The 26,934-nt window shown below is 45.7% G+C and overlaps 1 protein-coding gene across 3 annotated transcripts in view; it reads right to left on the bottom strand.

Moving 5' to 3' along the window:
- Nucleotides 1–26,934, bottom strand: part of KDM5A (lysine demethylase 5A) — a 937,903-nt gene that overhangs the window by 45,210 nt on the left and 865,759 nt on the right. For all 3 annotated transcript variants that reach the window (XR_015307532.1, XM_086952835.1, XM_086952834.1), the window contains one exon: nucleotides 3,760–3,980. Coding sequence is in view for 2 of the 3 variants with exons in the window: in XM_086952835.1 (XP_086808961.1) it covers nucleotides 3,760–3,980 (221 nt within the window). In the remaining variant the exon portion in view is untranslated. The remainder of the gene's footprint in view (nucleotides 1–3,759; nucleotides 3,981–26,934) is intronic.

A 26,934-nucleotide genomic window follows, 5' to 3' on the forward strand; every position in this document is an offset into this window, starting at 1 on the left:
GTATCTTCCAGGTAGGACCCTTCGTTCCAACTCAGCACAAGAGTTGATTGTACACAGGGCTATGGCCCACAAGTGCCGTATAAACTCTACAAAGGTCCTTGACAATTATGCATTTTCTCACTGGCAGCCAGTTAAGACTGCTGACAGCTTGGGAGCCTTCGTAAGACAGGCCACCATATTTTGTACAGTTTGAATTTTTTTCAAATATTTCTTTGGCAGATTTAAATATACCTTGTTGCAATAGCCTATTGTCGATGGCACTAAAGCAATAACTATCATCTTCTGCATGTCGAACTGCAAGAATTGCACAATTTTCTTAAGCAAGCGAAGGGAGAAAACACAGAAAGGCAGAGGCAACTTTATTCACTGGCTCCTTTTTGGTTACTCGGTCGTCAATCCGAGCTCCAAGTTATTTTACCTTCAGCATTGGTTTTGGCAGGATAACCAGTTCCTCCAGCCACCAATCTGGGGACCAGAAGGTGGGATTATTTCCAAACTGGATGACCTCTGTCTTAGTTGAGTTTAGTTTTAGACACTTTTGGTCCATCCAAAGACCCACTGCACTCATGCAATTTTTTTAAAGATCTTAGGCATGTCTGGGCCTTTATCTGATAATGATACAACAATCTGGGTGTCGTAAGACACCAACAAGAGCCCAAATGACTTGACTAGAGCTACCAAGGGGGTCACATAAAAATTAAACTGAGTTGGGCTCAGTGGTGAGCCCTGTGGTGCCCCACAAGGCAGCGAAAAAGGTTCAGAGGTGAAGCAAATGAAGGTGACCGGTTGAATGCAGTTTGTAAGAAACTACTTCAGAAGTTTCTCCACTACATCCTGGATTCCCAGGTTCTGTAATCAAGAGAATACGATTAACCGTATCAAAGGCCACAGTTAGATTAAGGAGGATGAGGGTGGCATTGCCTCCCCCATCCACTGCACCCTAATCTCATCAGTTGCCAGCATGAGAGCAGACTCTGTATTATAACCGATAAGGAAGCCACATTGCGTGTCATCTTGAAGACTGTTTTCTTCTAGTTAAGCTGTCAACTGGGCATTCATAGCTTTCTCAACCAATTTGGCTGGAAGCGAGAGCCTAGAGATGAGATCAATAATTGTTTGAGTCCTGCTCACTCAAGTTAGATGTTTTCAGCAGTGATAAACCAGAGGCTGCCTTCCAATCTTTAGGGTAGGTTCCTCAAATTAACATGGAATATGACAAGACATTTTTGTTCACAAACAGCAGCTGCATTCCTGTGTTATGTCTAGGTGTTAGTGCCTGACCAGAGAAAATAACAAGGGGCACTGTTGTTTGACCTGGTCTATGGTGTTCAGACTAAATCCCAGGTAAAGAACAGAACACACAAACATGCAGGTTCTGTGTAAAAATACAATGTGGCACAAAAACAAAGGTGTTCATATAGTAACGAGTGCAAAAGAAATGCTGCCCACAACATGCACAACTAGGCTAACATAGGGGAATAAAACAATAGGCTATGCAGGAAACACACAACAGACTCTTGACACAATGAGAGATGGAGGATAGAGATTAGACAGGAGAGGGCATGCAGGATCAAGTCCAGCAATGTAGGCATTTGATAGTATTTTTGTAGGAGAGAGGCCACAGCAAATGACAGAGAGGAAGAGGACTTGAACTGTGTGCTTCATTGTGGCTATTTCAATCGGAATGTTTCAACTTTAAACTGCGGGTTATCTCCATTACAAAAAAAAAAAAAAGAATTTCAGGTCCCTTTCATGTTGGGTTGTTAAGGTCCCACTCACAAGGGGGCCGACTTCAGCATTTTTGGTGATTATGAGTGCTTTACTTTTTTCTGTTCAGCGCTTGCACTGGCACATAGCTTTTTCCTAATTGGTAGTAGCTCAGTAAAAGTGGGGTGAGTCTAGTTACTGCACCGCATCTCTGTAGCATCACACACTGGGAAGATGGAAAATACCTGCAGAATTTTTATAATGTTCCAGGCATATCAATTAGGGCACAATTAATCAACATTGGTTCCTGGTATTTCAAAACATGTTTTTCTTTATTGGGAATGTCTTCTTATATAAATACGTAGGCCTTAACTTGTCCAAGGTAAGCCGACGGGTTATTGATTCCTGTTTCTTCACAGGCTCACTTCCTGCTTAGGGATATAAAAAGGGACAGAACTGTTCCAACCGGTGTCACAATTAAACTTGTTGCCTGCTCTCACTTGTTGAACTGGTTGATAGTAGAGGTGGGCGGAATTTGCGCTACGCAAAGCTCTGCGAAACGGTAAAAAAAACAAACGCTACCACGCAAAAGTTCCACGAACACGCAGAATTGCTTGTTCCGTTCTTTCGCGATGCTTTTTTCCTGTTCGCGAGCGCTGTTCGCGTGCTCAAGAAGCAATATCTTGCGAACACGAAAAAAATTCCACAGAGCCACGGATAGCGGAATTTTTAGCAATTCCACGTTCTCCGTGGAATGCAAAATTACCCAAATTCTGAAACTTCTGCGACCGGAACGGAATTTACCGCCCAGGTCTGATTGATAGTTCTTCGTTCCAGTTCATTCTTTGAACCATGATTTCTCTGCTGGTTCTGCTTGAGGAATGCTTTTCACTGCATTCAGTTGTTTCCTTCCATCTAGTTTCTACTTTTTTGACCCACCACTTGAATACCTGTGACAATCAGGAGTCTGAATTTGCTTCAGTAACTGGGCAGTCCTTTCTTTAGTTCAAGAGGAGCATTCAGCCATTGCCTGAGACACCTGTCCTTGACAGAATGAGTCAGAACTAAGAGGGCGATAAAAATATGTATTTTCTAAATTACTGTAGGAGTGGCTCTATAATATTAAATTGTGCTACAAAATCCTGCAGAGAAAGAAATGAAACAACTTAAAGCATTTGCAAGTGAAAAAGATTTCACATTGCAGGATAGATTACTTGGAACAAATAACACAGAGATATAGCAAAAATGTAGGATGTCGAAAATTCTGTGTGACTCTAAGGTGCCACCTTAAACTGAAGTAGGGTATTAAATCCATTTCTGAGTAGAAGTCTCTCTTCTTAGTATATTTAAAATAAAAATTATCATGCAGGAATAAAATCGCCTTTAGAGAGAGCGAGGCTGCAGGGGGCAAGGGTATTTATGTATCATCAAAGTCTATGTAATGATTAAGAAGAAAGACATGTTAAAGAATACACGAATCTGTGAGATCACTGATTCTCATTCACTTTTACAGAACCAAAAGCATATAAAATTGATGATATTCTGCAACAGTACTGTACTTAGGCTAAAAACTATCATCTGTATTCTAGTGCTTGTAGGGCTCTCTTCTGATGTGCATAGGCTCAAGACAGTGACTTATATGTTTTAAATGTGTTTTTCATGTTTAGCACTGGTGGTGCTGGGGTTGTCCAATCATTCTCTAACATGTTACTTCTATTAAGTAGTTGGTTATAGTACAATTGATACATTGTGATATCAGTCCATTATAGAAATGTTAGAATAAAAGAAAAACAAATACAGTGGCAAATGCATGTAATGGCAACATATCAGGAATAATGAACATATGCTGGCCATTTTACAAACTTAACACTTAATTTTGTTTTGCATTTCATTGAGGATTACCTTGAGGAAGTTGACTTTGGAGATATTAAGTAACGTTTTACACTTTTTATTATAAATTTGGTCCACCTGGGCTTTAATTTTGAAAGCATCATATAGAAAGAATATATTATAAATGTGTTCATTACAGTATTTGCTGAAATAACTGCATACCTCTGCAACATGGAGGAACCGGTCTTCTGAGGGTGGATGTGTAGCCTGTAGAATGCGCCAGATGTGCTGTGTTTCATCCAGAGACACTTCCAATAGGTCTCCAACCATCATAAGCTCCTCCAACTGGGCTTTGGCTCCAGGAGAGAGCTCCAGAACAGGGGGTTCCAAACTGCGAGGTACCAGTGGGGTTTTTCTTGGCTGTTTCCTGGGGGTTGCTGTAACTTTTGGACATAGGTAGAAAGTTTTAAAAAATAAATAAAAAAATAAAGGCGAGTTATACTATGGACAAAACGTAAAAAAAAAAAGTAATCATTACAAAGACAACATTTAATATAACAAAAGCACAAGTTACTACTTGTGTAAAGATATATTTGTAAGAGACATTAGTTAGTGATAGATTCCTTACCTTAGAATATCCCCAGGCATCAGAGTGGATCCGGAAAGGTTTGCTAGCAGTACCCCTGCACGTCAGTAGGTGGAATCCTGCGGCTCCGCGTCCGTCGCTGGTGTCGTCAGCGCCGAAATGACATCACAGAGACTAATTAGGCGCCACCCTTGTGCGCTGACGTCATCTCTGTACACGACTTTCCGTGCCAGGGACGGTGAGCCATGCAAGAAACTGACCACTGGTGCCAAGAATCTAGGGCCCTGAAATGGGATGACCTGAACCCTAGAAATCAGTTCGCAGAACGGGGAGGACGGGTGGGGCGGTAAGGAATCTATCGCTAACTAATGTCTCCTACAGACATTGTTACACAAGTAGAACCTGTGCATCTGAAAGAGACATTTTTTAGTGATAAATTCCTTACCTTAGAATAGATACCCCAGCAATACCAACCCCGGTGGTGGGTCTGCGAACAAGATTACACGTGCAAACGTGCAAAGAAGAAGTCTCTCCGGACTTGACTGTCAAGGCAGTAATACTTGGGAAACTTGTGCAGCGAGGCCCACGTAGCTGCCTGACAAATGTCCTGCAAGGGAACGCCGCGTCCCAAGGCAGTAGTGGCTTCTGTAACCCTGGTAGAATGGGCACGCAGCCCCACAGGAGGCTCCTTCTTAGCCAACGAGTAACACGCTTTGATGCACAGAACGACCCACCAAGAGATGGTCTGGCATGACCTTTTTTGGCGCCACGTAGCCAACAAAGAGCTGGTCAACCACCCGGAACTGTTGTGTGGGCTTCAGATAAAACAAAAGCACACGTTTTGGGTCCAGACGGTGGAGCCTCTCTTCCTCTTTCGAAGGATGCGGAGGCGGAAATAAGGTGGGCAAAGTGATGGTCTGGCCGATGTGGAAGGGCGGGACACCCTTTGGCAAGAAAGAAGGGCGGGTCCTTCAAACCACCTTGTCCGGATGAACAGAAAGGAAAGGAGGTTTAGAATAAAGAACCTGGAGCTCACTCACTCTTCTGGCAGAGGTGATAGCTACCAGGAAAGCCGTCTTGAGAGTGAGAAGACGTAAAGGACAGTTATGAAGGGGCTCAAAGGGAGTGCACATCAGATATGTCAAGACAAGATTCAAGTTCCAGTGAGGCATGATGAACGGCACGGGAGGAAACGTGTGCAAAATGCCTTTCAGAAACCGGTTTACAACTGGAGAGTTAAAAAGAGAAGGTTGATCAGGGAGCCTTAGAAAGGCGGAGATGGCAGAAAGATAACCTTTGACAGGTCCCAGAGCAGAGCCCTGCTGGGCCAAAGAAAGAAGAAACAGAAGGACCTCAGAAAGAGGGGCAGAGGGGGATCCACAGCTTTAACTGCGCACCATGCCACAAACTTGTTCCACCTGCAGGCATATACCGTTTTAGTGGCTGCCAGAATGACATCACAGACTTCAGGAGGAAGATCGAAAGCTGTCAACTGGCTCAAGCCCCACGCATGGAGGTGGAGGCTGGGCAGGTTCGGGTGGAGGACCGTCCCCATCTGCTGTGACAGAAAATCCTCCCGAAGAGGCAGTCGGATCGGGGGATCAATCGCCATACTGAGCGGCTCGGGAAACCAGTATCTTCGTGCCTAATCCGGAGCTACAAGGATGACTTGGGCCCGGTCGCACAGAATCTTCTTCAGCACTCTGGGCAGAAGTGGTATAGGCGGAAAGGCGTACAATAGACTGCAACTCCACTCACGACGAAAAGCGCCGCCGAGCGAGTGCCGCCGTGGAAACTCCAACGTGCACAACTGATGACAATGCACGTTCTCTTCGGTGGCGAATAGATCCAAGGCTCTCCCCACTGCAGAAAGAGACCTTGCACCACGTCCGAGTTCAGACGCCATTCGTGATCCGTCAAGCACCGCGGCTGAGTTTGTCCGCCCTGGCGTTCAGAGAACCTACCAGGTGTTGAACCACCAAGGTAATGCCTTGATGTTCCAGCCTTGCCCAGAGGCGTAGAGCCTCCTGATATAGGGTCCAGGATCCCACCCGCCCTGTTTGTTGCAATACCACATGGTGGTGGTCTTGTCCGTGAACACCTGCACCACACCACACTTCCCCGGACAGAAGGAAGGAATGCCTTCAGTGCAAGTTGGATCGCCCGAAGTTCCAAAAGGTTGATATGGAGTCGGGACTCCGCCGGAGACCAGAGGCCTCTGATCTACGCCTCTCCCAAGTGGCCTCTCCCTCCCAGGAGGGACTCATCCGTCACCACAGTGTGCTCCGGTTGGGGAAGGGAGAGGGGTCTGCCATTGACCCAATCGAGATTTATGAGCAACCAGTGGAACTTCAGGTCCCACTGCAGAGCCTGCATGTACATCTGGCATGTTGTACCAGCAGGATGCAGGAGGCCATCAAGCCCAGGAGCCGTCCTGACTGAAACCCAGGATAGAGGCTAAAAGATCGGAATCATAGCCTGAATATCCCAGACTCGCTGCTCGGGAGGATAGCCTGCGTCGAATCCAGAACCGCTCCTATGAAGGGGAGCTCTGAAGGGGACTCAGGTGACACTTCGGCACATTGATGGAAAACCCCAGTAAGTACAGGAGGTGGGCCATAGTCTGAAGGTGGGTGACGACTGCCTGGGGCGAGCCCACCTTCAACAACCAGTCATCGAGGTAGGGGAAGACTGACACCCCTGACCTGCGCACATGAGCTGCGACCACCACCATCACTTTCGTGAACACCCGAGGGGCACTGGTAAGGCCGAAGGCCGAAAAGGAGCACAGCAAACTGAAAATGCTCCTGGCCTACCGTTAACCACAGGTAATGTCGGTGGCCCGGCAGGACAGGGATGTGAAAATATGCGTCCTGCAAGTCCAACTCTACCTTCTAGTCTCCAGGGTCGAGGGCAGCCAGGACCTGAGCCAGAGTCAGCATTTTGAATTTCTCCTTCCGGAGGAAGCGATTGACGTTCCTTAGGTCCAAGATGGGGCGCAGGACCCCCTTGTCTTTCTTGGGGACCAGAAAGTAGTGGGAATAACAACCACTTGTCCAATGTGATATCGTCCCAGTGGGGGAGGTGGAGGCAGATCCTGCCACACACCGGCGTGGGGTGCTCTACAAAGCTCGGGTTAGGAAGGTTTGGAGGTAGAAGCAGCGGGGGCGGAGGTGGACTGACCCCTACGCTGATTCCCAGACCTGCCCCTGCGGAAGCCGCGTCCGTGCTGAGGCTGATTCTGCACAGGCTTGCTGAAGGAACGTGCCTGGGCCCCCCTGCCATGGCCACGAAAGGAACGAAAACCAGGAGACCCAAGGACTTGGCCGTGGCGTGCGAGTCCTTAAAACGCTCCATTGCACTGTCGGCCTTATCGCCAAACAGGCAAGTGCCATCAAAGGGCATGTCCATGAGCGAGTTCTGGTCATCGGGCGAGAACCCGGTAGAACGCAGCCAGGCATGGCGACGCAGCGCCACAGTCGTAGAAATCGCCCTGCCCAACGAGCCAGCGGTGTCCAAACTACACCGAATGGCGAACTTAGCCGCATCCTTACCATCAGCAACCACTCGGAAAAGAAAAGCCTGAACCTCCTCAGGGCACTGTGGCAGCACCTGAGCAACGGTATCCCACACCGCGTGGTAATAGCAGCCTAATAAGCAGGCGGTGTTCACCGACCACTGCCCCAAGCTGGTCGAAGAGAACAACCGCTTACCGAACTGTTTCAGCTTCTTGGAGTCCTTATCCGGCGGAGCAGTGGGGAAGGCACTCTGCGACGTCGAGGCTTGGATGACCAGGCTCTCAGGTGTCGGATGAGTGGTGAAAAAGGTGGGTCACCAGGTGCCGGGCAATGATGCCTGGAGACATTCTTATCCATAGGGGCCCCCGTAGCTGGCCGCGACCAAGTGCCCAACAGGACCTCGGTGAGAGCGTCATTGAAGGGAAGCAGCGGCTCCAAAGAAGTAGGCGCTGTTTGGAACACCTTGATGAGGAGTTTAGTTTCGAGGGCTACCGTAAGAAGGTCAAGGTTTAGGACCTCAGCAGCTCGACGGAGCACCATCGTGTAGGAAGCGCCCTCCTCCTTTGAAGGCGGAAGAGAGCAAACCCCGGGTCAGAAGAGACATCGAGGTCGCCTGCGTCCTCCAGATCGTCCACCCAATCCTGCTTAGAGTCACACTGACGGGCAAGAGGGTCCTCAGACCCCTCCCAATCATCTCCCACCACCGCTGCAGAAGGAACCGGTCGCTGCGGCAGAGCCGGAGAAGGGACAAACGGTGTGGGAAAACGGTGCCGTGAGTGGCGCCTGCCGGGATCAGGCCGGCGCCGTGTCCCAATGCGGATACCAGGCAGGAACGAAATGGTCCTGGAACCGGGGCAAGGGCAGAATGAACAGCACCCACTGCGGCGCCGGTGGCAGAGCCAAGGGCGGCGCTGTGGCCGAAGCTGGCTGTGCCGGATCCGTGGCACCGGGACCGGAGCCAGCAGCGTAGGATCCTGTGGCGCAGAAGCTGGATCCGCTGGCGGTGCCGGTCGGCCAACAGGATCTGGACACAGAACCGTGTTGCCCGAAGGCACACCGGCGGGAGCCCGAGTCTAAAAAGCCAGTCCATGGTGGAAAGAAACTCTCACACTTGTTCGGGAGACGCCGAAGGACCCGGGTGGAGAAGACTTGGAGCCCGAGGAGCGACGACTGCCGCCCAGCGAGTGGTTCCGGGAGCGGTCCCTGGCGCAGAGCGGCATCGGGACAAGTGCTGGGCCTCCAGCAGTTTCCTGCGCCGCTCCCTCAAGGCCTTTGGGGCCATAGCGCGACATTCCAGGGAGTCGTGGTCGGTCTCCAGGCAGTAGAGGCAAACATCATGGGGGTCCGCCACCGACATATTGCGACGGCAGGCCCCACAGGACTTAAAATCCACCTACGTGCACCAAGAGAAAAAGAGGGAGACACAAGTCTCAAAAAGAGTAGTCAAAAAGTGACTAAGGTACTATGCTCTATCCGGATCTGCACTTGCTGGTGCGGAAAAAGAAAGAACTGACGTAGCCGCGCATGGGTGGCGCCTAAATAGTCTCCGTGAGGACATCTCAGCGCGGACGATGCCAGCGACGGACGCGGAGCCGCAGGACACCACCTAATGACGCGTAGAGGTACTGCTGGCAAAAATTTCCGGATCCAATCTGACGCCTGGGGATATTCTAAGGTAAGGAATCTATCACTAACGTGTCAGATATAACATACAAGAAGGAAAAGGTAACATTTGTTTTACTACAGTTCTATAGCTCATATATCTTGTAATTTTGGATTCAGTTTATAATGCTGTGATTCTGAGGTCTGGCAAGATGTTCTGAATTTGCAAACGAAGATAGCACTGAACATAGACATGCCAAGAATTACTCACTATGGAGCTGAAACAAAGTGTGCAATGCCCCCTCATCCTTACACCAGTTTCAGACAGTATCTTCCAGGGCACTGTGTGATATGTGGAGTAATATAGCTTTTACAAACACAAGACGCAGAAAAAAACTGAACTTAAACCAAGGTACCTGGGATGTTCATGAGATGAGAAATCTGCAGGCATAGCAATTTATCGGAAAACTCATGTTTATAACTCATCAAGCCCATTGTGACATTAGCTGTACCACCTCTGAATCTATAATAAATACAAACTACAAATCTGTTGTTACAAATAAGGAAAGGAAAATATTACTTACCTGCAAATCAGTCTGTAGAGTGTAGGATGGACAATATGCATGCTAAGCATCAATTTGTGTGTAACGTGGAACATTGTTCTGTAGAATAGCATCCATGTTCAGCTTGCGGGTTGCAAGCTACAGCCCCAGGAAGTGGCATCACTGTGTGAGTTCAAAGACTTGTTGCTGAGTAGCCACAAATCTGAATTCTAATTAAACTGTTTTGCAGATTACTTCACTTGTTGAAGAAATAAGTCTTTAAACTTTTAGTTTCAATCCCACTAAGACAGTTCAAAGAGTTAGTGCGCCTGCTTTGGAGAGGTGTATGTGCATGCCATGAGTTAAAAATACAATGTATGTGTATTAACACACATATTTTATAGATTGGGCTGACTCCTGATAGGGCAGATTTAGCATTTCACCCTCAATTTCCCATACAGCAAATATGTTTGAGCTGCTACCACTAGATGCTCAACATATTTTTATTTTCATGACAAAGAGAATCTTTTCACAATCTGCCCAAGTAGAATTTGACTTTGAGGATGTAATGTTTGCTGCAGTCAACATGCAACTGATGTTGAGTCAATAGTAACACTGTTTATGAAAAGAGACAAGAGACCTTGGGTGAGCAGCATCCACTATATAAATGGTCATTATTCAATAAAGTGCTAATATGAGAGGAGCGTTTCTAGTGTGCACATGTGCCAACTGGCTTTAGGATGGATGTAGCAAAAGGGCTGAAACATATTGTTCAATGATGATGATGAATGATAGACTAGTTCTTGGGCCTAGTTTGTCAAGACCCCGCTAGCTGTGATAAAAATAAATACTCTTGTGCTTTAAGAGTTTTGCCTGGATTGCTCCAGGTGTCCAACCAAGCACATTTCACTAGATTTAAAAGCAGTGCTATGTATGCTAGAAGACCACCAGTCTCTTGGTTGCCCCTGAAGTGGCTAGAGCCCTATTTGGCATCTTCACCAGGGTAGGGTTACTTAAGAAGGCCACTTCTTATATGGATACAAATTTCATGTACGCATACCTGAAAGCTATGTTGAAAAAATGTGGTGCTACTACATCTTCAACGTCCCATATCAGACCCAGACAAACAATTTAGTTTGGAGATTCAACAAAACCATGACAAACTCAGGAGGAAGCGGGATGTTCTCCTACCATGCCTCTTTTTTGCCTACAGGGAGGTTCCACAAAATGAAGTGGGCTTCTGCCCCTCTAAGGTTTTGTTTGGGCACCCTCTAAGAGACCCCTTGAGTTTGGTTAGACAGAGTTGAGGGAAAATCCTTCAAAGAATCTAAACTAAATGGTAGATTATATAACAAAGGCCTATAGAATCTGGAGGTCAGGTAGGAGTCTCTGAAACAGTGATAGAACAGACGTACTACCTTGTTGAGCACCAGCCGGAACCGAAGGTATAAGTTTTGGAGCCTGTTCCTCCAAGGGCCCTTCAGGACAAGTAGACTGAGCCTTATCCAGTACTGAAAAAGAAAGGGAAGGCCACTTATTGGGTGGATCTAGGTACCCCCACAAGGTGAATCATGTTAACTGGTTGAAGCCAGACCATGACAGGGCTGACATGGCACTGCACATGGTAAAAGATGGTGAAGAGGAAAGTGAGCCTCTGCCAAACCATCTTTCAAGTAATGCCAAAGATGAGACAGAGGGTGGGGTTGTGCTCAAATTCATCCTGACTGAACAGCAGCAGAAGAACTGTCACCAGTTGTAGAGATGGCTTATGGTTTGTTATCCCTAACATCAGGTCAGACACAGTGGTGTGTCCACAAGACAAATACTGGTGACAGTTTACCTATCAAGACTACAATTTACAGGTTGTCACACCCAGTAAAAGCTAACATCAAGGCTGAGGTTGCAAAGATGCTAGAGGTGGGGGTCACTGAGCCCTCCAGTAGTCCTTAAGCCAGCATATGGGTCCCGGTAGCCAAACCCAACTCAAAAGGGGAAACACAGATGAGAATCTATGTGGACTACACAGGACTTAATGCAGTCACGAAGACTGATTACCACCCGATACCAAGAGCTGGTGAGCTCATTGACCAGTTGGGGCTGCCAAAGCACCTTTGATTTGACTTCAAGTTACTGACAGATAGTCCTCACCCAGGGACCCAAGGCAATGTCCGTCTGCTTTTTTAACTGCAGATGGCTACTTTCAGTTTAACGTGAAGCACACTGGTCTGAAAAATGCACCTGCATGCATTTTGCGGTGGTTTGGTCCTCAAAGAAGTTGAGCCCCTCACTGTTTGAGGCTAGCTTCCAAGTTAAAACCGAACACCGACTTTACGGTGGACGTGCAATCAACTACTGGATTAGTAAGGGTCATATCTTTAAGAACTATTTTCAAGCCTTATTTGCTAATAAGTGTTCAGGAGATCATTAGCAGGGACTAAACGGAGTATCCAGTAGCATGAACTCCAGCCTCTTCCGAAGCACTCCATGCTTGAAGTCACATCCAAGCTCCACTATTAAAACATTTCCAACAGTTGTGTCAGCACCTCTTCAGGCATTAGGGAGCAGGGACCTAACCAATTTTTTATTTCATTGTTTCAACACCTTTCCGGCCAATAAACTTTTATTTAGTCCCAGTCATGCAAATGGAGAGAACAAATACAGTCCTGATCTGTAAGAGTCCCTTGAGTCTCAGGGGCTAACACATCTCAATCATCAATCTCTTTACTTGGGACAATAGTTATTCGAGGTAATGTAGAGAGGCTTTACAACTGTTAGTATGAAGCAGTATTTCTAAACAGTCACAGAGTGATCGTGTGTCCATATAGGGGGATTTTGGAGCATCTTCAATGTACAAGGCATATAGACACCAAAGACCCTATGAGATATTTCAGCCAAATACGCTATGCAGCATTGCCTGGCTAACTGACGGTTGGTGTCTTGAACTAAAGGCCAAGTAGTGGAGTCTAAAGAAATTCATGGGAGCAGCCAAGATAAGTACCTGTAAGATATTTCCATTGGATGGGGTCTCCGTAAATATATGGATGTTCAGAGAGCTCTGACCATGTAGAGAAGAATAGCCTCAAGGGTTTTCAGAAAACCGCTTTCAAGAAAGCAGGACACTGTCCATCAAGCTATGTATTCAAACACAAGTTGGGATTATAGCATACAAGCTACTTTTCTACACAATAGTTGGTCATCCTGAATCATTAACTAAATGCAGCCTATGCATATCACACCACTTCGTGTATGGGTTGGACTGTTAAGTTTTTTGCTTTAACACTCTAAAAATAAGGGTACCAATGATGGTTTTTTAATCAAATAGCACTCCCCTAAAAATGTAGAGAGGGACATAAAGTGCTTTTATTTGCAGGGTGTTGCAATTTTTTGTCCAGCCATCAAGTTTGGTCTGAAACAGTAAAGCTGCCAGATTGTTACATATAATACAACCTTTTTACTAAAAAAAGTGATTTATGAAGTGTCTTAGACCTATTCAAATAGAACACAAAGCTATTTAAATATCAGAAATATGAAGAATACCTTCAGTTTAATTTGTAGACGTTTGATAAGGCAAGGAGTTAAAGCTCTAGAATCAAGTGTGAATCAGACACCCATGGAGAGAAAAGTAGTAGAGGGCCTTGGATAACTTTCTCTTTCATATAATTATTATATTGCACCTCAGTATTTGTCATGCCAGACCAGGCACTTAAAAATGCTTTTATCTAATTGGGAGTGTTCGGGAATAAAACATGTTAGGGACCAGAAGTTTACACCTTTGTATAGCAACACCAATATAAGCCAACATGAATAAGTGATCTTTAATGTGCGGATGTAATTTTGGGAGTACGCCATCTTTTGAGTATTCACCTACTAACATTTGTTTGGGAGGGAGACAGACATGTCTAGTTGGGGTAGATGAAGGAAAGTCTATGTATCTGGAACAAGGACAGCCATTTAACTGGCACTGGTTTAACACAAAGTGAAGAGAAATGAGGTCAACAGGCATAGGGGCTCTGAATGCTGACAGGGTGAAAGGTGATGAAACTGACACAAACTTTGTAAGCATGCTGGATTGTGGCTTGAATTTGAAAATACTTGAAAAACTAACTACAATGTTAAAGGAAAAAGCTACTTACCAGTATGCATCGGTTTTTGGCATGTAGAACTGTAGATCACTACACTTTGCATTAGATCGCCACCTGGTGTTGGGCTCGGATGATTGCATGTTGTTGTCGTCTTGGAAGAAGTTTTTTGTAGTCACGAGATAGGGGACTCCTCCCTTGGACGATATTGCGCATGGGAATCGGCCCCATCCTTAGATTGTTTTTCGCCATGATGGGAAATGATGGAGTCAGTAGAAGTAAAGAAAAAGATGTCCATGCGTGTGCATCTATGTAAGATAAAACTGGAACAGATACAAGTCCCGGGGAGGCGGGAGGGCGTTTAGTGATCTGCAGCTCTACATGCCAAGAACAGATGCATACTGGTAAGTAGCATTTTCCGTTCGAGGCATATGAGCTGCAGATACTACACTTTGCATCGATTGTGTAGCAGTGTCTCCCCTAGTGGTGGTCACCTGTATCTGTTGCAGTTGTTTGAAATAGAGTTTTAAGGACAGCTTGGCCTACTGCAGCTTGCTGCTTGGCTTGCACATCAACACAGTAGTGTTTAGTGAAGGTGTGTGTTGTAGACCATGTTGCTGCCTTGCATATGTCTTCTAGGGGTATGTTCCCTAAGAAAGCCATAGAGGCTCCTAGCTTGCGTGTGGAGTGCGCTCTAGGAGGAACTGTTAACGTACGTTTTTCTTTTTGATAGCATACTTGTATACATTTTGCAATCCACCTGCAATTCCACCCTTGAAGAAGGGGTTGCCTTTATGAGGTGGAGAGAAAGATACAAACAATTGTTTTGTTTTTCGAAAATATTTAGTCCTATCTATATAGTAGAGAAGAGTTCTTTTAACAGCAAGAGTGTGTAGAGCTCTTTCTGCTACAGAGTCAGGGTTTTGGAAAAACACTGGTAACTCTACAGATTGGTTTAAATGAAAAGGAGTAATGACTTTTGGAAGGAATTTAGGATTAGTTCTTAGAACCACTTTGTTACGATGTAGTTGTAAAAATGGTTCTTGTATTGTGAAAGCTTGCATCTCACTTACTCTTCTAAGAGAGGTAATCGCAATAAGGAAAGCGGTTTTCCATGTGAGGAATTGTAGTTCACATTTGTGTAAAGGTTCAAAAGGGGGTCCCAGGAGCCTTGTAAGAACCACGTAGAGGTTGCACACTGGAGAAGGTGGTAAGCTGGGTGTAATGATTCTTTTTAATCCTTCCATAAATGCTGTAATTGCAGGTACTCTAAAAAGAGACAGATGTCTGTTTTGTAAATAGGCAGCAATTGCTGCAAGGTGCAAGCGTATTGATGAATATGCCATGTTACACCTTTGTAAATGTAAAAGTTAGAAAATGATATTCTGGATAGAAGCATCCAGGGGATCAATTTGATTATTGTTGCAATAAATGGCAAATCTCTTCCATTTAGCAGCATAACAAGCTCTGGTAGTTGGTCTCCTGGCCTCTTTAATGATGTTCATACAGTCTGGTGGTAGGTTAAGATAACCAAACTCTAAGACTTCAGGAGCTAGATCTCCAGATTTAGTTGATTTGGGTCTGGATGCCTGATGTCTCCATGGTTCTGCATTAGCAGGGATGGAGCCAGTCGTAACTTTTGGTGTGGAACTAGAGAGAGTTCTAGCAGTGTGGTGAACCACGGTTGGTGTGCCCATGTGGGAGCTAACAGGATTATTTTGAGAGACTGTTGTCTGAGCTTGCGCACTACTAATGGTATTAGTGGTATTGGCGGAAAAGCGTACGAAAATCTGCCTGACCTGTTCATCCATATCGCATTGCCCTTGGACAGTGGGTGTGGAAACCTGGAGGCGAAGGTTGGGCATTTTGCGTTTTCGTTTGTGGCGAACAGATCTATTTATTTTATTTATTTTTGTAAGCTTGTATGGCGCAACAGCTACCCAAAAAGGGTTTCCCGGCGCCTGAGAACACAGCATCATAGATGGACGGGTATAGCTGGCACATTCAGGTTACTGATCGAACAACCAGGTTTTTATCGCTTTACGGAACTTGGAGAGACTTCCCTCCTTTCGTATGTGAAATGGAAGTGAGTTCCATATAGTGGGGCCCAGGTGGGAAAAGGATCTTCCTCCCATCCTGGAAAGCTTGGATCTTGGCACGCAGAACTTTTCAGCTTATAGGGACCGTAAGTTTTTTGTAGGGACATAGGGAAGTGCAAGTGTCTGAAGATATTTCGGGCAGTACCTGATTTAATTTTAAACATGTAGTTTAAGGCCTTAAATCTGATGCGATTTTCTACCTTCAACCAATGCAGTTCCCGTAAGTAAGGGGACACGCTAGTATTTTTGGGGATGTGGCAGAGAAGTCGGGCAGCCGTGTTTTGAACTAGTTGTAGTCTTTTTATGACTGCTTTATTTGCCCCCAAGTACAGGATGTTCCCGTAGTCAAGCCGGGATGTAATTAAGGCATTGACTACTGTTTTTTGCATGGGGACCGGCAGCATCCACAGAATCTTCTTGAGCCATTTGATAATGGTGAAGCAGAGACCCACTACTTTGCTTGCCTGTTGCTTCATGGACAGGGTGTTGTCTAGAATTACTCCCAAATTTCTTGCATGGGTCACTGGCGTTGGAAGATCACCCATCTGTGTAGGCCAGTGTGATATATTCCAGAGCTCTGGCTGTTTGCCCAGAAGGAGGATCTCCGTCTTGTCTCCATTTAATTTTAACTGGTTAGTTGACATCCAGTTGAAGATGTTCAGAAGACCATTTTTGAGAGAAGACGACGATGAAGATTGGGGTTCAGATAGTGAAAAGACAATTTGTGAGTCGTCTGCGTACGTCATAAAAGTGAGTCCAGCTTTCTCCACTAAATCTGCCAGGGGTCTCAGATATAAATTGAAGAAGAGCGGACTAAGAATGGAGCCCTGTGGAACCCCATGAGGGGAGTTGAAGTTTCCAGAGCTTGCGGTGGCAGATGCAATTTGATATGTACGTTGGCTCAGGAAAGATCTGATCCACTGCAGTGCCATTCCACCGATTCCACTCTTTTCCAGTGTGGTAAGTGGTCTATTGTGCGACACAGTGTCAAAGGCTGCGCTTAAGTCAAGTAAAATAAGCGCAACCGTTTGACCGGCGTCGAGGAGTTTTTTGATGGTTTCAGAAATTCCTAACAGAGCAGTCTCCGTGGTGAAACCTGCTCGAAAACCAGATTGGGTGGGGTGAAGGAGGGCATTATCATCAGAAAAACGGGTGAGGGCTGTGTGTAAATGTCTTTCCAGACATTTGGAAAACGCAGGAAGGAGTGATATAGGTCTGTAATTGGCTGGTTGTTCCGGGTCAGCTGTAGGTTTTTTCAACAGTGGGGTCACTATGGCGTGCTTCCATAGGGGAGGAACTGTGGCTAGCTCTAGAGATGAATTTAAGGTATCTGCAATAATGTTAAGAGCAGGAGTTTCAAGAAGTTTTATTATATTGACAGGGATAGGGTCACGTGGAGAACCAGATTTGATTGATTTCAAGAGGGAAGTGAGGGTATCAGTTGTAATGGGTGGCCAATTTTTTAGGGTTTGATTTATAATGGGATTGTATTCCCAATTTTCCGTAGAGGTGGTGTTGCAGTTGTTCTTATCAATCTCAACGATTAGCTTGTCTGGATGAACCCACTTGTGGAAAAATGGTTGAAGAACTTGCTGATGTAGTTCCCATTCATGAATTTGTTGTGTCTGCCGACTCGTATTCTGCGGAATGGCCCATCTCTAAATGTTCTGCGCAAGCTGGGACAGTTGTAAAGAGTGGGTCCCCCCTGTTTTTGTATATAATACATAGCTGTCATGTTGTCCGTACGGATTAAGACAGCTTTGTTTTGTACTTGTAGTTGGAATGCTTTGAGTGCTAAGAATATTGCTAGCAGCTCTAGATGGTTGATATGGAACAATTATTGTTGAGTGTTCCATTGTCCTTGAGTGGTATGAAGTAGGAGATGGGCTCCCCATCCTGTGAGAGATGCGTCTGCTGTGAGCACTATTTGTGGAATAGTTTCGAGGAACTGCCGTCCCTTTGTCAGGTTTTTGGTGTTCCACCACTGCAGAGAGCGATGTGTGCGGCTGTTTACCAACACCAGGTCTGTTAGTTGACCTTGAGCCTGGTTCCACTGGTGTGCTAGGCATTCCTGTAACGGACGCATCTGCAGTCTTGCATATGGTACTATGAAAATGCAAGATGCCATCATGCCTATTAGTCTCATGAACACTCTGGCTTGCAGAAATTGCTGGTGTTGAAAGACTGTGACTAAGGCTTGAATGATCTGTATCCTTGCTGGACTGGGATATGCTAGAGCTGTAGACGTGTTTATTGTAGCCTCTAGATACTGATGTATATGAGAGAGTTGCAGGTGCAACTTGGTGTAGTTGATTGTGAACCCTAAGTCGTGCAATGTTTGAATTGTTTCATGTGTGTGTTGGACACACTGATTGAATGACTTGGCTTTTTTGAGTCAATCGTCTAGATAAGGGAAGACATGTATTTGTTGTCTCCTGAGATGTGCTGCTACTACTGTTAGGCACTTTGTGAATACTCTTGGTGCCGTTGTTACTCCGAATGGAAGGACTTTGAACTGATAATGTTGTCCTTCCAGTACAAACCTCAGATACTTTCTGTGAGCAGGATGTATAGGAATATGGAAGTAGGCATCCTTTAGATCTAGTATTGTAAGGAAATTGCCTTGTTGCAGCAGTGGGAGCACTTGTTGTAAAGTGATCATATGAAAATGATCTGATTGTATGTAATGATTGAGGGGCCTGAGGTCGAGAATTGGTCTTGGTGTCCGTCCTTCTTGGGAATTAGAGAATACAGCGAGTTTACCCATCCGAGAGACAAGTCAAGTGACATTGGGCTAGAACGTGAACGTTGCTGGATGGTTGATGGCGTGTCGCCCCGGGCTTCGGGGGGCCGAGTCCTGTTGTGAGGGACCGGAGCAGCGGCAGTCCGCCTCTCCATCGATGTGATACATGGCGAGGGAGCAGAGTCGCGGCTGCAGCGCGGCTGTCCGGGTGCCGGAGCGCGGGCAGGCAGCCAAAGATTGACGGGCCCAGTGGAGCGGCGGGCAGGCCCGGATATCGGGTACGTGGTACAAGGGTGCCGCAACCATTGGCTGGGGTCGATCGGACCTGTAAGACACTCCCAACTGGGACTCTCCTAGACCTGAGGTGCCCATAGGCGCAATGGATATGCCTGACTGCCGAGCTCTATTGTTGCACAATAGCCTTCTTGGTACGCTGAGCTTCGGGCGGCCCTGCAGTGCCGCACCCTGATTGCTGCAGCCATTTGTGTAAAACCTGTGACAAGGGAATAGCGGCGAACTCCTGAGGGCTGGGCCCGCCGTGGTGGCAATAATTCCAGCGGCCTACATGCTGAGTGCTGCAGAATAACAACATAGCTTCAAAGCCTTCTTCGAAAGTGCAGCTTTGTGAAGTGCCTCAAAATCAGGCAGCCGCCATTTTGACATCTGCCAGCGGTGGGCCGGTGCCTGTTACGACAACGTGGCAGATTGAGAAACTGGTGGCACTCCACAGGTTGAGAGAGTGGGGTAAGTGTGCCAATAACCCAGTCATCCGAGATCGCCCCTGCGAGCCGTGCGGTAAACCTCCTGGGGAGACGTTGGAGCTGTCCAAAATGTCCGCCGGCACTCTCCCGAATGACGCGGGGAGAATCCGGTGTTGAGACCTCACCGCTGGCAGCCGTAGATGCGCCCAGACACCCACTTTCGATACCGCACACCTGAGGTGACGCTTATGCCATTGAGGTCAGGTGGTGCGGCGATACGACGGTCCCTGTCCCGGGAGAAAATGTGCAGGCAGGGCGGAGCGGACGAGTGGAGAACCCTCTAAAAAGGCGCACGCATGGAATACGGCAGCTAACCCCGAATGTGTCCCATCTGACGGGCGAAGCGTTCTCTGCTCTTCCTCCTGACATATTAGAGAGATTGCCTGTCCCTAAGTTGGCGGCTAGACTCGTAACGGGCACCATTCCATCTCCTACTTCTCCCGCTGACTGCTCCCTGCCGGCAGCGCTTACCCCAACGATGCTGTAATGAGCAGGACTTAATATTGATTCCCAGTAGCTGCCTGAGGTGTGTTTGCGGACAACAGAGGTGGCACCTTGCGGTATAGGGGAGGCTCTAGCTATCACTGGGAACGCTGCACATCTTCGCTACTGCTTTGCCTGTCACCTCTCTCCTGTGATCTCAACATGTCGCAGGTCTGATTATGCACTACGAGCTGCGGAGCTTTAGCTAGCCCTGCCAGTGGAGCAACCGGGAAGGCCATTCGGGCCATTGGGATATCCGGTGCACGCAGCCTCTGAAAGTACTGAATACACAGTGGGGCCTAACACATATATCCCGCTCCACGCCTCCTACTAATCCACTGGGAAATCGTTGCTTCATAAGGACTGATCTAGCAAGGACCCGTATAGCCCGCAATTGCAGAGTTCCCTCGACGGCCAGCAACCAAGGGATACATTAGGACCCGGTCCCCCCGCTCAAGCTTCCCAGTGCTAAAACAGTGGAGAGTGGGCTAGGTCAGCCTCTATGCCACTGAAGAAGATGGTAACTAGAGCATAGAAAAAGGTCTCGAGCTTTTTCCCGCCAGCAGAAAAACTCCGACCTCTAGACCGCGACGAATGCACGACCACCCTGGCTCTCGCCAAGGAATATCTTATGTCAACCCTAAGGGATTTTAAAGCGGAATTGAGAAGGGAGATAAACCTCTCACCTTATGCCACCCAAAAGAGCCTCAAATAACAAGGTCTTGCAATTCTTTGCTGCTACCGTCACTAGGTAGAGAATGTGCCTGGGACCGGAGCGCCTGTTGGGACCCTGAGGAAGAGAAAACAGACCAAAGAGGCAGCAATGGAGCAGAGGTAAACGAGGGGTGGAAGCGACCACCACCTAAACAACGCACAATGACAATCTCTGAGCATACAAAGCAAGAAGGGTGTTCCTACAGTGGCCGTGTCATTCAATAATGTGTGTACATCTCTAAGTAATCATAAAGGGCAGTGACAGAAGAAGATAAAGTGCAAACAAAGTTCATTCAGAAAAATATTTATTTATTCTTTTTTTAATTTTTTCTAGATATAAATTCATATAAATATTATTGTTGATCAAAAGAAACCTTTTTGAATTAATAGGTAATACATGGATTAATTGACAAAATTCATAAAGAGCACAAAACAATCATAAAAACAGCAGCAAATTAGCAGGTCCCCCTGAAAGGCAATCATACACCGCAGCTCACTCACGTGCTAACAATCATTCTACATTCACACCACATACAAAGATGGAGAAGGAACTGGATTCCAAATAGCAAGATGACTATGCTAATGTGTTCCAAGGGCACCAGAGTGTAATTGTTGGCCCTTGTAGCGGGTCTACGCGCGTTTCGGTGGGCAAGCCACCTTCATCAGGACCTTGTTCACCAAATTGTGTAGATATCAGGGGATCAAACAAGAGGAGATTTGGCGAGTAAAAGATCAGCTATCACTAGAACGAGTTCACTTTAAGAATTAGGAGGTAGGGTCACATGAATTACACCATATCCATAATGCCAAGTCCGATGTGTTAGGTAACCCTCAGAACTTCATCTTAATGTCTTGGGTAACAAATTCTGTGTGGAAGGCGGGGCGAGCGAGTTGTTTCCTTTTCGGTGGGAGTTCTGAGACGATACTTTTATTTTATAAAATCAAGGAGAGGGTTTCAGGGTTTCAGGGTATGGCAGTCCGCGTTTCGGTGGGCAAGCCACCTTCATCAGGACCTTGTTCACCAAATTGTGTAGATATCAGGGGATCAAACAAGAGGAGATTTGGCGAGTAAAAGATCAGCTATCACTAGAACGAGTTCACTTTAAGAATTAGGAGGTAGGGTCACATGAATTACACCATCACTTGACTTGACGGAGGGCCTCGGGAATGCGGAGAGATTTGGACGCTATAAGCCGGATATGAAGGGCCGCGGTGGCTAAACAGCTTCAATTACTTTACGGATTGTCTACTCATTTGACATATTACCATCACTGGTAAAATAGACTGAAATTACACAGGAGTTAACCCTCTACGCGGACTGCCATACCCTGAAACCCTCTCCTTGATTTTATAAAATAAAAGTATCGTCTCAGAACTCCCACCGAAAAGGAAACAACTCGCTCGCCCCGCCTTCCACACAGAATTTGTTACCCAAGACATTAAGATGAAGTTCTGAGGGTCACCTAACACATCGGACTTGGCATTATGGATATGGTGTAATTCATGTGACCCTACCTCCTAATTCTTAAAGTGAACTCGTTCTAGTGATAGCTGATCTTTTACTCGCCAAATCTCCTCTTGTTTGATCCCCTGATATCTACACAATTTGGTGAACAAGGTCCTGATGAAGGTGGCTTGCCCACCGAAACGCGCGTAGACCCGCTACAAGGGCCAACAATTACACTCTGGTGCCCTTGGAACACATTAGCATAGTCATCTTGCTATTTGGAATCCAGTTCCTTCTCCATCTTTGTATGTGGTGTGAATGTAGAATGATTGTTAGCACGTGAGTGAGCTGCGGTGTATGATTGCCTTTCAGGGGACCTGCTAATTTGCTGCTGTTTTTATGATTGTTTTGTGCTCTTTATGAATTTTGTCAATTAATCCATGTATTACCTATTAATTCAAAAAGGTTTCTTTTGATCAACAATAATATTTATATGAATTTATATCTAGAAAAAATTAAAAAAAGAATAAATAAATATTTTTCTGAATGAACTTTGTTTGCACTTTATCTTCTTCTGTCACTGCCCTTTATGATTACTTAGAGATGTACACACATTATTGAATGACACGGCCACTGTAGGAACACCCTTCTTGCTTTGTGTTTTCTTGCTCCCCTCGGTTCCAGGGCCATAATTTACTTATTTGAGGGGGTCCCATTGCTCATGTTTAATCTCTGAGCATACTCCTGATCTCAATACTGACAGCGGAGTCTGAGCACTATGTCCGACGCCCGGTGGAGCTGCTCTGTTCAGCTATTGAGGAGGTCGGCCTTGGTTCATACCCTGACCATCACCTACCCAGCCGGACTTTGGGAACAGTTTATCTCCTCGTCTCCCTGTCTTGCCCACCCCCCCTCATCATATTTCTGTTACTCTGCTTTTTCCTTGCCTCCTATCTATCTGCTCCCATTCAGCATTCTTTCGTTCTTGGTCTACTTCCTTTGCTGATATCCCTTCTCACCTGAAACTTCCTCTTGCCTGCTACACCGCCTAGCCCCCTGTCCTTTTGTGCCCTTTGACTAAGCACTCCTTCTCCCCTTGCTGGGGAAAGATCCAAGATATATACACTGGAGTCTCAGCGAACCCGCTGAGAGAGTCCACAGCGCCTAGGGAGCCACTCATAGTTGAGGTATGGTATGGCACCCCTTGCCAAGGCACTCCCTCTTCCCTTTTTGGGAAGGATCCAGTATGTAGGCCTTGGAGTCTCAGAGATCCCTATGAGAGAGTCCACTGCATAAAGGGAGCCCCTCGCAACAGAATGGGGAAATGATACCACTTCCCCTGGGATCACAGCATACTGGACTTTGGACGCAGCTTCGACTTGTCTACCGGCTTGTGTCTCAGTCAGCCTCCCCCTCCTCTTGCCATACTGTGTCTCTAACCTTTGTAAAGATGTAACCTGAAACTGTCTGATACTCATGTAAAGCGCTCTGATACCTCCGGGTCTAGCCAGCGCTATAAAAAACCTTTAAAATAAAATAAAAATAAAATAAGTTCCAGGCAGTAGCCATACTGGCTAATTTGTCTCATCCACTTGTCTGTTGTGATGGAATTCCAGACAGGCAGGAATTGTGTTAATCTCCCCCTCCAACCCCCCCCCCCGCCTCCCCCCACAGGAGTGGAATGCTGCTGGGGAAGCAGAGGGAAGTCACTGATTTGTGGTGGAAGAGGTTCGATTATTATTGTTACCCCAACCTCTTCCTTTGTTGTTGTTGTTTCCTCTATATCCTCCTCTAAAATATCCCTTGTTAGAGGATGTTTGTGTGTTAGATTTGAAGGATGTTGTATTGTCTGCTCCAGTTTGTTTGGAGCCTACTCTGTAGAAGGAGTGACAAAAGGAACTTTTAGCTTGTGTGGACTGTAAAGCTCCCATAGACTTGGCAGTATCTGTATCCTTCTTCATTTTTTCAAGTGCTGTGTCTACTTCTGGTCCAAACAATTGATTTTGATTAAATGGTTGATTCAAAATGGTAGTTTTCACTTCCTGTTTAAATCCTGAAATGCGTAGCCACGCATGTCTCCTAAGTAGGACACTAGTATTTACAGCTCTAGATGTAGTGTCTGCCACATCGAGTGCTCACTTGATTGAGGCGTTAGAAATTAGCTTGCCTTCTTGTATATGGTAGTTTGCCTGCGCCTTATATTGGTCAGGTAGATGTTCTAGTAGTTTCTCTAATTGATCATAATGAGCCCTATCATATCGTGAAAGGAGAACTTGTGTGTTAGCTGTACACCATATGTTGGTAGCTTGCGCAGCTATTCTTTTGCCTGAAGCATCTATTACCTTGGATTCTTTGTCAGGTGGGGTGCCTCACCTGAAGTTTGTGAGTTTGCCCTTTTCCTAGCATTTGACACAACTGGTGAGTCTAAAGGTAGTTGTCATTTAATGTAGGCTGTATCTGCAGGTGCAGGCCTATATTTTTTCTCAATTCTGGGGTTTAGAACCCTGGTACGTACAGGGTCTTTAAATATTTCTGGAGCATGTTTGATGACACCTTTAATCATGGGAAGAATATGAACAGACCTCTGTGATTGTGTCTAACAGAAAATCCTCCTCTGCCTCATCAGAATGCATAGTGACCCCATGGTAAATGGCAGCTCTGTTCAGCAGGTGATCAAAACCGATGTTATCTTCTGGGGGAGAAGGTTTTGATGGTATGACTGTGGGTCAGGAATGTCTGGTACATCCTGTGGGTTTGGGTACTCCCAGTCTGTACAATTTACAGGGTATGGGAAAGGCTCATCTGGGTCTATCCCCCTCCCTAAACTATACTCATCATCATTTTGAGCTGATTTTTTTTATATCTTTATTGAGTAGAGATCACGAATACAAATTATATTGTACAATTTGTCATTAATCAGATGTGTGGTGCAAGACAGTGTGCTGAGCTTATTTTTCACAAAAAGAACAAAAAAAGAAGATGCAAAATATATAGCTACCGCAAATCAAACCTTGTAACCTGTACAATCCAATTACATCCAATGTTACATATATTATAAAAATAAGTCTGATAAAACAATATTTCGTAGCTATCCTATTGACAGTCAGTTATAAATGAATAAACCAAAAAAAAATGATGCATGGAAAATCAGGGTTGCTCAGTCTTCTGATTCCATATAAGCTCTAACCGGGCCCCATATTTGCTGCCCCAATGCCATTTTTCGCCTTCCCTTCATAGCGTACAGATTATATTCCAAATTATAAGTAAATAAAAACCGAGTTCGCCATACGTCAAATGAAGGAGGTTCACTTTGCAGCCAACATGAGGCTATACATAGCCTTAGAACCGCTGAAGCCACAAATATCAGATAACCAGCGTTATTGCTAGGGTCGGCTTGTACATGCCCCGTGTCTATACCAAGCAGAATCTGCATAGTTGAGAGCTGAAAGGGTGTGTCCAAGATCTCAGATAGAAGCTTATTTACATGCCCAAACAATTCTACTAATTTTACACAAGTACCAAAAATATGTTTTACATCCGCATGATGAGCGCTGCATCTGAAACATTTTCCATCTGGGTCTCCTCCCCACTTTGAGATTTTGTCAGGAGTACGGTACAAATAAAACAAGGTCTTATAGTGTTGAGTTTTAAGATTAGCGGACAGCAAGCTCAATAGATCTCTCGAAAGCTATTCCAGAGCATCCTAACCTGTTCTCCCATTTACTCACTTGCACTTCTATATCATTGGGCATGGCCTCTAGCATTAAATTGTACAATACTCCAATTCGAGCGCCTTTTTTATTAGCCTCAATAAGAGGGTTAGGTATCATGCTTATATTCATATCTGGTAAATACTTACGCATTTGCAAATATTTATGGAAATGTGTAGTTGGTAATTGATATTGTTCCTTCAACTGAGTGAATGACTTTAAACCGTCTCCGGTATATAAATCCCCCACAGTAATTAGCCCTCTTGTTCGCCAACTAAACACGATGCGATCCCAACAAATACTGGGATATAAAATCGGAGCAGTCAATGGGGTATAAATAGAAGCCTTTTCAATTTTGTAATACTTTTTTATTACCTTCCAAACTTTATAGGCTGCCATTACCACCTTAAATCTGGTTCGTTTGTAGTAATTCCAATCTATATTAAGAAAAAGGCGGTTCCTGGCTTCCGCCCCCAAGAGCAGGCCGTATATTGAAGGTTGCAGTGCTAGCTCCACAGGACCTATCCCAATGAGTAAAATACTCATCCGCTGGAGCATACACGCATAGTAATATAGAAGAAAGTCAGGAACCGACCAGCCTCCAGCTGCCCTAGGGAGTACCATATACTTTTTAGCACGCCGCTCTTTTCCTTGCACCCATATAAATTTCATACAGATCGCTTGCAGCTGTGTAATGTATGCAACAGGAATCTCTAGTGGTACACAGCGATAAAAATATAAAATCTTGGGTAGTACCATCATTTTTAAAATATTACATCTGCCTACCAATGTCAAATGTAGGCATTCAAATTGATCCAATTGTTTACGAATCCTGCTGAGCAGTTTCTGCCAATTAGATTCTACTGTGGTCGAGGCCGAGGGGCTAATCAACACTCCTAAGTATATAACCTCAGTAAGGGCCCGAGTGTCAAAAAAAGACTTTATATTGATACATAATATCTGAGTCTTAGCAGTGTTTAATTTATACCCAGATACCGAGCCATATATCGTCGCTAGGTGTTCAATCTCAGGCATAGCCAAAGACGGCCTTGGAGAGAGCACGGCAACATCATCGGCGTACGCTAATACCAGATATTGTTGATGTTGTATCCT

The sequence above is a fragment of the Lissotriton vulgaris genome, chromosome 1_2, assembly GCF_964263255.1.
Source record: "Lissotriton vulgaris chromosome 1_2, aLisVul1.2, whole genome shotgun sequence".
Taxonomy (NCBI): Eukaryota; Metazoa; Chordata; class Amphibia; order Caudata; family Salamandridae; genus Lissotriton; species Lissotriton vulgaris.